Source organism: Agelaius phoeniceus, chromosome 15 (assembly GCF_051311805.1).
Source record: "Agelaius phoeniceus isolate bAgePho1 chromosome 15, bAgePho1.hap1, whole genome shotgun sequence".
NCBI lineage: Eukaryota > Metazoa > Chordata > Aves > Passeriformes > Icteridae > Agelaius > Agelaius phoeniceus.
In genome coordinates, this window is record NC_135279.1 from 358,328 (window position 1) to 371,290 (window position 12,963).

Here is a 12,963-nt window from a genome sequence, read left to right on the forward strand (position 1 = left end):
TCTGGGCACAGAACACACAGGCTCGTTGCCTACACTGGTGCTGTGTTAATTAAGCACCATTAAAGATTTCAGCGACAGACATCAACTAGGAAAAAACAGACATCAGTTTTGTGCTGTTTGGATGGCAAAGCAGAATAAAAGCCACATCCTGCACCAGCATGGCAGTCCCCACCTGTAAGTGATGAATTTGGTCTCTTTGAGCAGCGTCCGGAAGTCGGCTTTGGCAGTGATGTATTTGTCTCGGATGTACTCCTCAAACTCCCTCTGCTTTTTCTGAAAGACCAAAGACAAACACAAATCACTGGGTGCAGCTCCAGTACTTCCTGCAACTGAATACACTGAACACCAGCAGTAATTACATGTTAATTATACTTTTCCTTACCTTCTACATTTCTCATCTTTTAAAAATCATATTTAACTACTAACACCTGTGTCCACACAGAGCTGAACCCATTGCAGCAGCCACCAAGTCACTTCTCTGTACCCTGCACCAGACTGGAAGTTGGCAAGAGCAATGCAAACCACTCACCCTGTCGCTCGAAGAGAACTTAATACACCTTGGATCTTCTTTAATGATTTTTTTCACTTCCTTCCATGTTGATGTTAAGGTTATCTTTCAAAAGAAGCAAAAACAGTTAAATTAAAAGTAAATTAGACTCTATGAATAAGGAATGCAAACACTACTAACCTCTGAAGCCTTTAAATATATCCCAAGTCCACTGATGAACTTGCTGGGTTCTCATTACTTATCCTATTACAGCTGTATTTCTAAAACGAGTTGATTTTATATAGCGACTCTTCTTTCATATTTTGAGATGGCATTTTCAGATCAAGGTCCTCCAAATATCATTTACTTTCCAAAGTCTTTTTCTAGTACATTAAAAATTACCTGCAGAAAGCTTGCCTCTAAACTAAAATAACTAATGCATTAAAAATCACGTTAAAACCTCCAGTTTAAATGAAATCTGCCTGAAGCTGGCAGAGAACTAAAAAAGAGGAAACCTCACTAAAACCCCAATGCACAGAATCAGGGATGCATTCCACAGCATGAGCAGAGTAAAAGTTCAGGTTCAGCAGGAGAACATCAGAACAGGTGAACTGGGTAAGACCACACTGGTGGCCATTAAGGCAAACACCCTGCATGTCTGAAGAAGCCAGACAGTGAAGAGTATCAAATAACTCAGTACTGAAGAAATAAAAAGAAGAGGAAAAGATCACAGATTCAAAGTTTATGTACAAATTAACCATATGTTCAATCAAAGTAAAACTCCAGATAAACAGGTAAGGAAACATAAGGCACAAATTTTGCTATGAAGGAGAAAAGAGAGCAATGAAGCAAAAAGGCCCCGGAAATAAAACCAAACCAATCAGACTGTGGGACAGAAAAACAGAAAAAGAGAAATTCCAATGGGTTGCAAAGATTGTCAATTTGAACATCAACAGCTCTCACCGCTGAAGTTTCATCCAGAAGTTGCCTGAAATGTTCTCTCTTCTTTTTGGTAAGTGCCTCAATGTGTTCATTAAAGAGCTTCTCCTTCTCCTCTCTCTCAAGCAGGGACCCCGACTCCCATCGGTGATCTTTGCGCAGAGTCCTCCTGGTGTCAGACCAGGACACGTCTGAGGAACGCACCTGAGCCAAAGAGGACTCGTTTTAAACCAGCTTTTCCACAGTTCACTGATAATTATTATATGCTTATTCTTTTCATCTTGTTTGAAGATAAGGTTGAAATGAAACAGAAACCCTCAGCTTTTAAGAAGAGACTGTAGCAGGTTCCCCACACACACTGAACAGGCAGTGGCAGAAGGAATCCCTCTGCATTGGCTCAGAGCAGATGGAGATGTCCCACTGACCCGGCTGAGCATTCCCAAAACTAGAAAATCCAAGCACCCTCCTTTCCTTCCTGTAACACACTGTGTTCACCAGAATGCTTGGAAAGGCAGCCCTGGAGATCATTATTTCCAGAGACACCAGGAGCTCTGCAGAGTTTCCAGAGCCCTGTTTCCAGCCTGGAGAGCACCCTCTGCATGAGAGCCCTGAATGCACAGCCTTCTCTTCCAACCAAGGCAAAACTCTTAGTGGGATTTCACCTCTTTGGAGCTGAACTGCAAATGCCCAAAGGCTTTGAGGGGAACTGCAAATGCCCAAAGGCTCCCTGAGGAGCCGAGGCGGCTGGCAGTGCCTCACCATGTCTGAGAGCAGTGCTTTGAAGTTCTGGATGGCCTCCTCCCGCTTGTGCTGCTCCCGCTCGCGGTCGATCTCCTTGGTCTGCTCCGAGCGCGCCTTCTGCACCTCCCGCTCGCGCTCCCGCAGGCTCGCCTCGATGCGCGCCTGCCGCTCCAGCTCCTTCTCCTTCTCAGAATCTAAGTTCTGCAAGTCAGCAACACACTTGTCTCAGGAAAAGCAACGCTTCTCATTAGAAAGCAAATTAAAGGGCAATCAAACTAAAGGCAGCTCAGAACAAAAGACTTTCAAGGGATTTGGGTTCTGTGGATTACAAAATTCTGCTTAAAGAGCCACGCTGAAGCGTTACAGGGTTTACATGGGGGAGAGACAAATTTGGTCACAGATCAACTATTCCCAGGAGCTGTGTGCAGTGACAGACTCTGAATAAGGGAGGCCAAGGGGATCACTGTTTGTTGGCCCAGTTTTACATTCTCAACCATTAACTGCCTGGAAGAGAAAGGCAGGAATATTGGATCAAGAAAGGAGCAGCACTGAAGGAACTGGGTACGAACACACATCCCTGAAGGAAGCTCAGCTGACAGGGAAAATCACAGCAAGGGAAATGCAGCCCATCCTAGGAGGAAGTAATCAATGTGGTGTCTGTATCTGCTGCAGTTTTAGCACCAGTGATTTCACAGGAATCTTTGAGGCATAAGTTCTCCCAGCTATCATGTGTGTGCATGCACACAGATCCCACAAACATTCCACCAGGGACAGAACTTCTAAGTTCCAAGCTGCTATTCTGGGGTACTCCTACAGCAGCTCTGGTATGGAATTCTCTTCAGCACAGATCAGCCTGCCCTCAGCACACCCCAGCCACACTCCCCGTGCTCCCCGCCCACCTTGGCTATTTTCTCAATGTACTGCTTGAACAGGTCCTCCCTCTGTGAGGAGCTGTCCACCGCCTTGTACCGTGGGTCAGTCTCCACTTTGTCCTTCACTTTGCTCCAGCGAGACTGACTATCCAGGTGGTGGTTTGCCAGCAGCTCAAAGAAGTCCATTTTGATCTGTTATACAGACAGAAACAGAAAGACAACACTTGAGAAAGACACTTTAATATTCCACAGTTTGCTCTTATGACAAAAGGAGTCAACTTACCTTCATTAGAGGGATCACATTAACATTACATACCATTGCAATTTAAAGCAATCACCAAAACTCTGAATTTAGTCATAACTGCAGTCCAAATTCACTGTTCCTTGAGACAATTTTGCAAAAGCAGATACATTTAGGTGATCTGCTACATCTAAGATGAACTCTATAAAGAATGATCCACCAATACACTCTTTATTATTTTACTCCAATTTAAGGTTGGCTTTTAGCTTTTATCTATGTAGATTAACAAGTTACTGATGCTGCATGATAGCATTTTGCCTATCAGTATTCCAGAAGCCATGCAGCTTGAAACAAGGTTCTGGAGTGCTTATGGATTCATCCTTCAGATGTACAATTAGCAGAGGTAAATGCTTGGATCTCCCAGGAAAGACTGATGTCTTAAGATGGATCTAACCAATAAAGAATTATCCACATATGGTAATTAGGTAAATTATATTTAGGATGGACATGCACATTTACATAAAAGTTTAAAGAAAATGTTTTAGTCATTTTTTCAGTTGGAAATGGCATGTCATGTTTCTGTCCCTAGCTACAGCCGCTGCATGGCTGGCAGAGGATCCATCAGAGCAGGTTTTATTTCAATACAACCAGCAACATGTTTTCATCCAGCCTCCCAGAACCAGCAGCAGTAAGGGCAACTACTGTGCCTTTATTAGACAGCTTGATTTCTGGGGAAGGTGATGTCCAGCTCCTGCTCCACTTTAGCTCTTGGGTCACCATGCACTCCTGGCAGGCGGGCTGGCCTTTCAGCCTCCCCCTCCCACAGCAGAGGCGAGGGGCTGGGGCAAAGGGCTCTGCCTCCACAGCACCCCACACCCTGCCGGGCCACAAACCCAACACAGCTTTATGGCACATCGATTAAAGGCCCAAAATCCAGGAGGAGGACTGCTGTTACTTGCTACTTATCTCCCCTCCCCATCCCTTAAAAAAGGGAAACCAGGAGAAGCAGTTTAGCTGCAGAACACTGAGGCTCCTCAGGGAAGGGAGCAGATGGACAGAGCAGGCTCCAGCTTGCCAGAGACCTGGCACATCCTTTTCCTCTAAAACATGCTCAGTTACAGAATGCAAGAACGGAATGAAGATCAGCACCAACATTCTGCAACCTTGCCCACCAATACTTTTAGTTCTTCAAAATATTAACATATAAACATAAAAGGCTCTATAGGCTTTCTTTACCAGGAGACTAAGACAGTAAAGCAGAGCTCAGAAACCAGCCCCTTAGTGCCAGTGGGATGTTGTGCTACAGCTACAGCACTACTGCTTTATCTTAAAGGAGCTCAACAAAATGCTAAGCAAACTGTTTATTCATTCTAAAATTAAGAATGTTGTTTCAAAACATCATAAAACATGCATGCAGTTTCAAAATATGAAGCTTTCTAAGCCATGGCATTTGAAATATCAGTTAGAAACCAAACAGTTCCCAGCTGTTACTACAGAAGTCTCTAAGGTAAGGGTATCGCCAAGCTCTTGCTCAAATCACCCGTGCGTGTATTCCAGAGGATGAGGTGCCACACTGCCAGGAGCACCGTGGCACCAGCTGCCACACAGAGCTTCACCTGAGGCCACCACCAGGGGCTGCAGGAAGATGCTCCTGCGGGAGCTCCAGTGGCACCTGTGCCCAGCTGTGGGGCTGCCAACAGACCCCTGAATCCCCCTGGAGCTCCTGCCAGCTGTGGGGCTGCCAACAGACCCCTGAATCCCCCGGGAGCTCCTGCCAGCTGTGGGGCTGCCAACAGACCCCTGAATCCCCCGGGAGCTCCTGCCAGCTGTGGGGCTGCCAACAGACCCCTGAATCCCCCGGGAGCTCCTGCCCAGCTGTGGGGCAGTGGGGCCAGCTGCAGCCTTGCCAGCTCCCACTGGGCAGGAGACAGGAGGGCACAGCCAATTCCCTCCCAGGAATAACAATGGCACTTCAGGCCTTGGGGCTCTAAAGCAGTTTTCACTTCACTTGGGTGTCCTGTACACAGCACAGGCGTTGCCAGCTCATTTTAAATTTTAAAAAGATGAAAATGTCTCAAATAATTGAGTCTGAAGCATCTCACCGAGGAGTAGCGTTTTCAGATGCCAGCTGTGGATGGTGATTTCTGTGTGTCTGCACACAGGGACTGCTTGACCAAGCGGAGTCACCAGAGCTCTGGGCTGGGGACAGCCACCAGCACGAGGTGCAGGGCACCTGCAGCCCGACAGCCAGCCAGGCTGTGTCACTGGGACAGCTCACACAGCTCACCCCAGGGACACGGCAGAAGGAGCAGCTAGGGCACCCTGATATCCTTAACCCCCTGTACTCCTCTCTGCCATGAGAAGCATGGGATGGCATGGATTTTACTCACTGAAAATGGGATTTACTCACTGAAATCAGGCACAGGAATAAAACTGGCCATTGGAGAAGCTGGCTGTTCCATCCCCATCCCATAAGCCATAATCAAACATTATATATATAATCTAAAACCCTTACGTTAAAGATTTCTGTAAAGTTGATTCTCCCTAAGTAAAGACTTTGGACAGACTGAGAAAGCTTCAGGTTAAATGTCTTAAATTTTCTTTTATGTTTTAAGCACTTTCAAAATCAAAGGAAAATAAGGCTGAAAACATTTCAGGTGTATTTAGAAGTCTTTTTTTTTTTTTGGCAGTTAACACATTGCAGGTACAAGTCTCATCACTTCACAAGGAAAAAAACTAAAAAAATGTAAAGTACCGGAACTGCGGGAGGCTAAAGTCACCACACAGAGATACCAATGCTTTCCTCACTAGGGAATCCCATAATATTTGCGTGTCAGTGATTGACAGCTGTCAGACTGAACTGATTGACAGGCCGCACAGCACATAACTGTAAAGTCTATCCACTTGTTATAAAACAGAATACATAAAATGGTTACAAAAGGCTTTTGGAGAAAAAAAAAACATTATTTAAAGCAAAGAAATACAATCTCTTAACTTTTCAACTTTAGAACAATCATGCAACAACAAAACTAGTATTCATTCTTTAAAGTCTTCAACTGCACTATTAAGCTGCAAAAATGCTTTAAAATTCCATATTCACAATCGAACTGCAGTATGTAAATTCTAGTCTTAAACTACATCAGTTCCCCTCTGAAAGCACAATCATTTATGGAAAACAGTAGCAATAAGGCAATGTTTGAGAAAATCAAGTACAGAATCAAATTATATCAGATCACCCAGATTTTAAAAATACACTTCTCAAAGAATGAAACTGCCCCCAAATCTGACCTGTCCCCCAGCATTTCTCTCTCCTGCAAGCATTCCAGGTAGGGAAACCTGCAATAACTTCACACTACATAATGAAAATAGCAGACTTGCACATGTCCAAAATGATTGGCCTTCAGAGGTGACCTTCTCCACTCTCACACACACAGGGACGTGGCAGTAAGTGGCCCCAGGTTTGGTGACCCCAGGTTTGGTGACCCCAGGTTTGGTGACCCCAGGTTTGGTGACCCCAGGTTTGGTGGCCCCAGGTTTTGGTGGCCCCAGGTTTTGGTGACCCCAGGTTTGGTGACCCCAGGTTTGGTGGCCCCAGGTTTGGTGGCCCCAGGTTTTGGTGGCCCCAGGTTTTGGTGGCCCCAGGTTTTGGTGACCCCAGGTTTTGGTGACCCCAGGTTTTGGTGACCCCGTCTGAAATCCCGTCCCCACGGGGGAGAGCTGCTCCCCACCACTGGCAGTGCAGGCACGTCACACTGGGTTCATTAATCTCTAAAAGCTGACCTTTAAATCTAATAAGCAGCAGTTTACACATAAGATCTACTTATTCAAAACTTAAGAAGTCCCTCCCTAAGTGCCTGCTTTGAGATGGAAAGGAACTGTTTGAAACTTGAAGAGACTATCCTCAGGGAATTGCAAGTCCTGCCCGCCCCCAGTGAGGGAACAGAGAGGTAATGCCCAGCTTTGGGGTTCCAGCCAAACAGGGTAAGACTCCTTTGCCTTTTCATGCATCAAGATAAAAGAACTTAATAAAAAAAAAATCAAGCATTACTTCAGTTAAGAAGATAATGTTACTGCTTGGGTGAATTAAAGAAACTAGTGTTTAAGCAAGCTCAGCTTCACAGGTAAACACAATTCAGTTCTAAATATTCTAGAAGTTAGTAAACTGCAAACTTGAAATTGTTCAGAAAGACCAGGGGGACACTCCTGAAGTGTTTGCCTGTAACAGCTCTAGGAAAGTGCAGGCCTGTGTCTTGGGGAAGGCTCAGGGAAGCCAAGCACTGGCTCTGTCCCATCTCACTCACACCACTCACACTGCTGGAACTCAAGAGTCCCCTTACCTTCTCTCCCCTGGTCTTCGAGTCTTCCTTCTCCTTCTTTCTTGCCGCTGTGATAAACTCATTAAACAAGGCCTCTCGATCTTTCATCTTTTCAATTGCCTTGAACCTCGAGTCTTTAGCATGCTTGGCTGCAAATTCACTAAAAGTAGTTCTGCAACAAAATGGCAAGTGAACTCATTTGGCAGAGCTGTCTGGGCTGTGAGGCAGGTTCAGCAGGGAGGTATTTCCTCTGCTGCAATACATGCCAGAGCACAACTGACAAAAACCCAAAGTGCAAATCCTATGGTGTCACTATGGAGCTGCTGGACCAATGAACTCTATAACAAGAGTCAGCACTCACACAAGAGGTGTTTGTCAGAGACTTACAAGGGTGGGTTGGTTTGTTCAGATACAGCCACCTGCAGAAGGGGCAGGTGTAGAGAGAGACTACAGCGCAACCAAGGAGAAGAAACGAAAAAAATCTCAGTTGTCTACAAAACTCTTCTTTTCTTTTCTGTGGGTTAGCAGTTCAGCCACCAGTCTGTCCAGGTATTTCACAGCTGTGAAACTGAAAATCTCAGGTGCATTCACTTGCAGCCAAACCATGCTAAGAGTTCACCAAGAAAGCCAGCCTTTTGCAGGAGTCCCCAGAGAACGCTGGCTGCACCAGCTCTTCCCCCTGCAGTGCACATTGCAGAGCCTGAGCTAAAACCAACAGGGCTGAATCCCCTTCAAACACTCTGGGCAGAGGCAGCAACACTGGGCTTTCAACCCCTCATCCCACAGCGTTTCCCTGACCATTCTCTCACCTCCAGGGCCAGATTCCAACCTGTGCAGTAGGTACATTACTGCCACTTACCTCGGAAAAAAATCACTACTGTGCTTTTTCCAAGCTCTGATGCAAATCTGGCCCCAAGAATACGTGAGACACTTATAATCATACGAATGTTTTCATCACAGCATGGAAATAATTAGACTTGGAAAATCCAGCCTACTGTTGCTGTAGGGTAAATTGAAACAAGAAGAGAATTTGGTAGCTTATTCAAAAGGATTAGAAAGTGAATGTACAGCTAGATTGAAGAACAAGAGCTGCTCAAGTGAAGTGGAACACAAACTCTTGAGCATGTTGGACTGAGATAGATGATAAAAAACCAGTCTGGCACTCACAGAAGTACAGCAATATCTTTAGACAAACACTGAAACCAGAAGACAAAGGATAAGATTAAACAAGACAGTATTTCAGCTGGAATTCTCTTTCCCACCCCAGCCCATAATCAGGTAAAGAATCAGTCCCAACACGACATGCTGAAGATATGCTGAAAGCTGAGGATGTTAAAGCTAACATAACTGTTTCTTAAGGCATTTCCATGCCTCCAGCCTTCCAGCCTACTACTGAGTTATTAGTCAGATCTGAAGCAATTCAAAAGTTACCAGAGCACCGTCACCAAATTTCCAAAATGAGTCACTGAAAAAAACTGAGCTGAAGTGAAACAAATGAGCTGTTATTTCACTGGGAAAGAATTAATGCCAGATGAGCCAAGAGATGCTGAAAGAGGACGGTTTGGAGCTTATCTGGTGACATAAGCATGAATCTCATGACCTCTATGTGCGGAAGCTGTGAACCAAATAATGCCAGCAGTGAAATCTTGAATGTACATTCACTGTCATCCCCTCGCTCTTACTGCTGCCAGTGGTCTGAATGTGAGGGGGTGTAATCAGTGCTCTACTAAAGCAACCAGAACATTTTATCACATCATCATTGACATCGTTTGTAACAAGAAAAACATCCCTCCAGCCCCCTCCAAACCCAAGAAACCTCCCTAGTACTTCTCAAAGACTTATTAAGAAGAACTGAGTTATTAAAGAAACTTGTGGTGGATCCGAGGAGGTTCTCACAATCCAGGGAGCATGCTGGGTATTTCTTCAACTTGAAATATGTCAATCACAAGTTCTATTTTTTTATGGATTAGGTGAATACAAGCAAACAAAGGAAGATTTCAACAATATCTCATGATTTTTCTCCTCTTTGCCCATTTTGAAAAGATTAATCAACCCAATACCACCCAACATGCTGCATCCTAGTAGAGCTTATGCACATGAACCACAAAGAAACTCCTACCTTGGATTAATCTTTGCTTCTTCCATCATTTTCTTGAAATCCTCCTTGGCCTGCATTATTTTATTTTTCTTCTCCTTGCGCTCTTCCTCTGCTCGGGTTTTCACATACTGATCAAACACCTACAGAAACACCAGTCACCCACAGCAAACACACAAGTGACACACAGAAGCTCTAGGGATAAGGGAGGAAAAGTCCCACTTCTTTCCTTCGCCCTTGTTTCCTTTCCTCTCACCACAGAATCAACACAGAGGAGGCAGAAATCTTAGAGACCCTTTGCATTTCAATATGGAATTGATCCAAGCTGCTGCACATGCAGGGTGCTGTACCTAACACACCATCTGAGACCTGGGAAGAAGTTCCTTACACATTCCACTTAACATTTTCCCGGGTCCCATGTTTCAGACACTTCCCATGTTCTCGAAGCTTTCCATTTCCCTACATTCACTTGAAGAAAAGCTGCTGAAGTGAGAACTTGCTGAACAATAAAAATGCACTTTAGATTTCCCCCCAAACACTTTTTAAAAGAAAATAGCTAGATTACTTATTATGCCAATACTTTGACAAGATACTGATGACTCTCACTATTTCATTCAGGTTTCAGCAGTGCTCTGTTGACATACAACTTCCACTGTGTCAAAATACGAGACCTTCCAACCACGGGAAATAAAGCAACTATCAACACTTTCCCTTGCTGGTTTCTTCCATTTCCAGGCAAACCCTAATCATGATAAAAATCCCTTGCAGCACTTATTAGTCTGAAAGGTTTGCAGAAACAAAGACTGAGGATTCAGATAAACCTGTAGTAGCTGTGTCTGGATGGGAAGTGAATTTAACTTTTTTACCTGTTTCCTTTCTTTTGGGTTGAGCAGCAAGTAACGAGGATCAAAAACGATCTTGTGCAGCTCTTTCTCCCATGTTGAAAAGGCAGAGACCTTTAATTAAATGAAGATGAATATACAAACTATACAGAAGTGGTAGAGTTTTCCTTGAAAACACTAAGATGTGAGGAAAAGAGGGAACCAAACTCATCCTGCAGTTCTCATCACTAATAGATGACAGAGGCTGTCATAGAAAGTTTCAACATCAATTTCCTCTGAAAACTTCTAAAGAATAATACACATTACTGCTGTGTGACATTAAAAATGTATATTGAAAGAAAGCCTTGAGCCTGTGTTCCATAGGCAGCTGGAACCACTTCCATTTTTCAGTTACTATCCAAATTTATATTCAACTAGTTTAATTTATCAAAATTGATTGGCCTCAAGTACATTTCTTTAGTAAACTAAAAGCAAAGAGTCTCCCATTTAAGGATAAGTCTGTAAAGACTAGAGTGGAAGTCGATGCTTTTCTCAGTAGAACATTTCCAAAACCATTAAGGACATGTCCACTCTATGTGTCCTATTCATCTTCAATGGCAATTTCCACTTATGTAATTACTTAATTTGGGAAAAAAACAGGATGGGGGGAGGAAATTATCTGTCTTGACTCTGTCATTTCAGTTACAAAATCTTTGCTGTAATTGTAAGTTTCTTTGAAATCTGGAGTTTTGTACCAAGACCATTCATTGATCAGAGGAAGGATGAGATAGTTTCTGTACACAAAGTGCCACAGGTTTGGAATTCACCAAGAACTCAGGAGGCTCTGCACGGGCCTCCCTCTCTCCCCTCCTCACACACACACACACAGTTCTGCTCTGAGCCTCCCTCTCTCCCTCCTCACACACACACACACACAGTTCTGCTCTAAGCCTCCCTCTCTCCCTCCTCACACACACACACACACAGTTCTGCTCTGAGCCTCCCTCTCTCCCTCACACACACACACACAGAGTTCTGCTCTGAGCCTCCCTCTCTCCCTCCTCACACACACACAGAGTTCTGCTCTGAGCCTCCCTCTCTCCCTCACACACACACACACACAGTTCTGCTCTGAGCCTCCCTCTCTCCCTCCTCACACACACACACAGTTCTGCTCTGAGCCTCCCTCTCTCCCTCACACACACACACACACAGTTCTGCTCTGAGCCTCCCTCTCTCCCTCCTCACACACACACACACAGTTCTGCTCTGAGCCTCCCTCTCTCCCTCACACACACACACACAGAGTTCTGCTCTGAGCCTCCCTCTCTCCCTCACACACACACAGGTTGCTGACCCCTCTTTCCAGCAGCATGTCCTTGAACTGCTTCATCCGAGCCTCCAGCGGGACGATGGCTCTCTCTCGAGCAGCTTTGATCTCAGCCTCCATAGCAGCCTCCTTCTCAGAATCAATGTCTTTGATATCATCTTTCCTGAAAAAAAACAAAAAGTGTAAGTTGAGAAGTAAAATGTCAGCCCTAAAGGTGAGAACCTGAACCACATCAGGACAGGGCAGATATCACTGACCATACCAGAAGAACAGGCTTGTAATCCACGAAAGCCATTCTCAGAGGTGGACATGAATAGTTTCACACCCAGAGCTCAGGAGCCAAGGTATTCCAAGTAACTTAAGTGCCATTTCCGTTTCAAATGACTTCCAAAACATACGCTATTCACTCTCTGCACAGGTTTCAGCTATCTCAGGAAAATATCAAATACCTGATCTGCTGAGCAGCAGAAAGCTGATGACTCTTTTCACCAACCCTCTCCATTCCAATTATACTCTGCTGGACACAACATACATGGCTCAAGTAACAAACTTCAGTTATTTTACCACACAGATCACTTGGTATTGAAGAAGCAAAAACTTACTTGCGCTTTTTTATTTTAATAGGCTCATCTTCATTTGCTTCCTCTGCAGCTTCATGCTCTTCTCTAACTGTAACAGATTTCAGTAAGACTTTAAGTTTTATATTGATGAAAATTTTTATACTCATGAGTGAAACCTCATGCACAAACCAAGGACAACATGTGCAGCAATTGTGTTCTGACAAAGGGAGAAGACACACGGTTCTCAGTCACTGCCAGAGTCACACTATGGGAATTTGGGGACAGGACCAGTGGACTTTAGCCAACTTGAAATTGAAAATGACAAACACTGAGCTCTTATTTTTAGGGGAAAACAACTCAGGCTTAACAGTCTAATGAAGCACACTTGGATCTACCTGATTACCTGCACTTTGCTCTCCTCCAACTACAAAGCCAACATGTCATGCCAGGGCCATTTCCTAGAACTCAGGCCAGAGAGAAATCTCATCTCAGCAGCCTTTTGAATGTTCTCTCTCAGCAGCTATTTCCAAACTCTTTTCCAACTGATAATCTCAAAGTTAA

General features: G+C 44.5%; 1 protein-coding gene across 4 annotated transcripts in view; it reads right to left on the reverse strand.

Moving 5' to 3' along the window:
- Positions 1-12,963, reverse strand: part of TCERG1 (transcription elongation regulator 1) — a 29,625-nt gene that overhangs the window by 1,258 nt on the left and 15,404 nt on the right. For all 4 annotated transcript variants that reach the window (XM_054642917.2, XM_077186513.1, XM_077186512.1 and 1 more), the window contains 10 exons: positions 12,445-12,511; positions 11,870-12,005; positions 10,558-10,647; positions 9,716-9,834; positions 7,618-7,768; positions 3,067-3,231; positions 2,186-2,368; positions 1,451-1,630; positions 530-613; positions 173-273 (listed from right to left, as the gene is read on the reverse strand). In XM_054642917.2, coding sequence (XP_054498892.2) covers positions 173-273; positions 530-613; positions 1,451-1,630; positions 2,186-2,368; positions 3,067-3,231; positions 7,618-7,768; positions 9,716-9,834; positions 10,558-10,647; positions 11,870-12,005; positions 12,445-12,511 — 1,276 coding nt within the window. The remainder of the gene's footprint in view (positions 1-172; positions 274-529; positions 614-1,450; positions 1,631-2,185; positions 2,369-3,066; positions 3,232-7,617; positions 7,769-9,715; positions 9,835-10,557; positions 10,648-11,869; positions 12,006-12,444; positions 12,512-12,963) is intronic.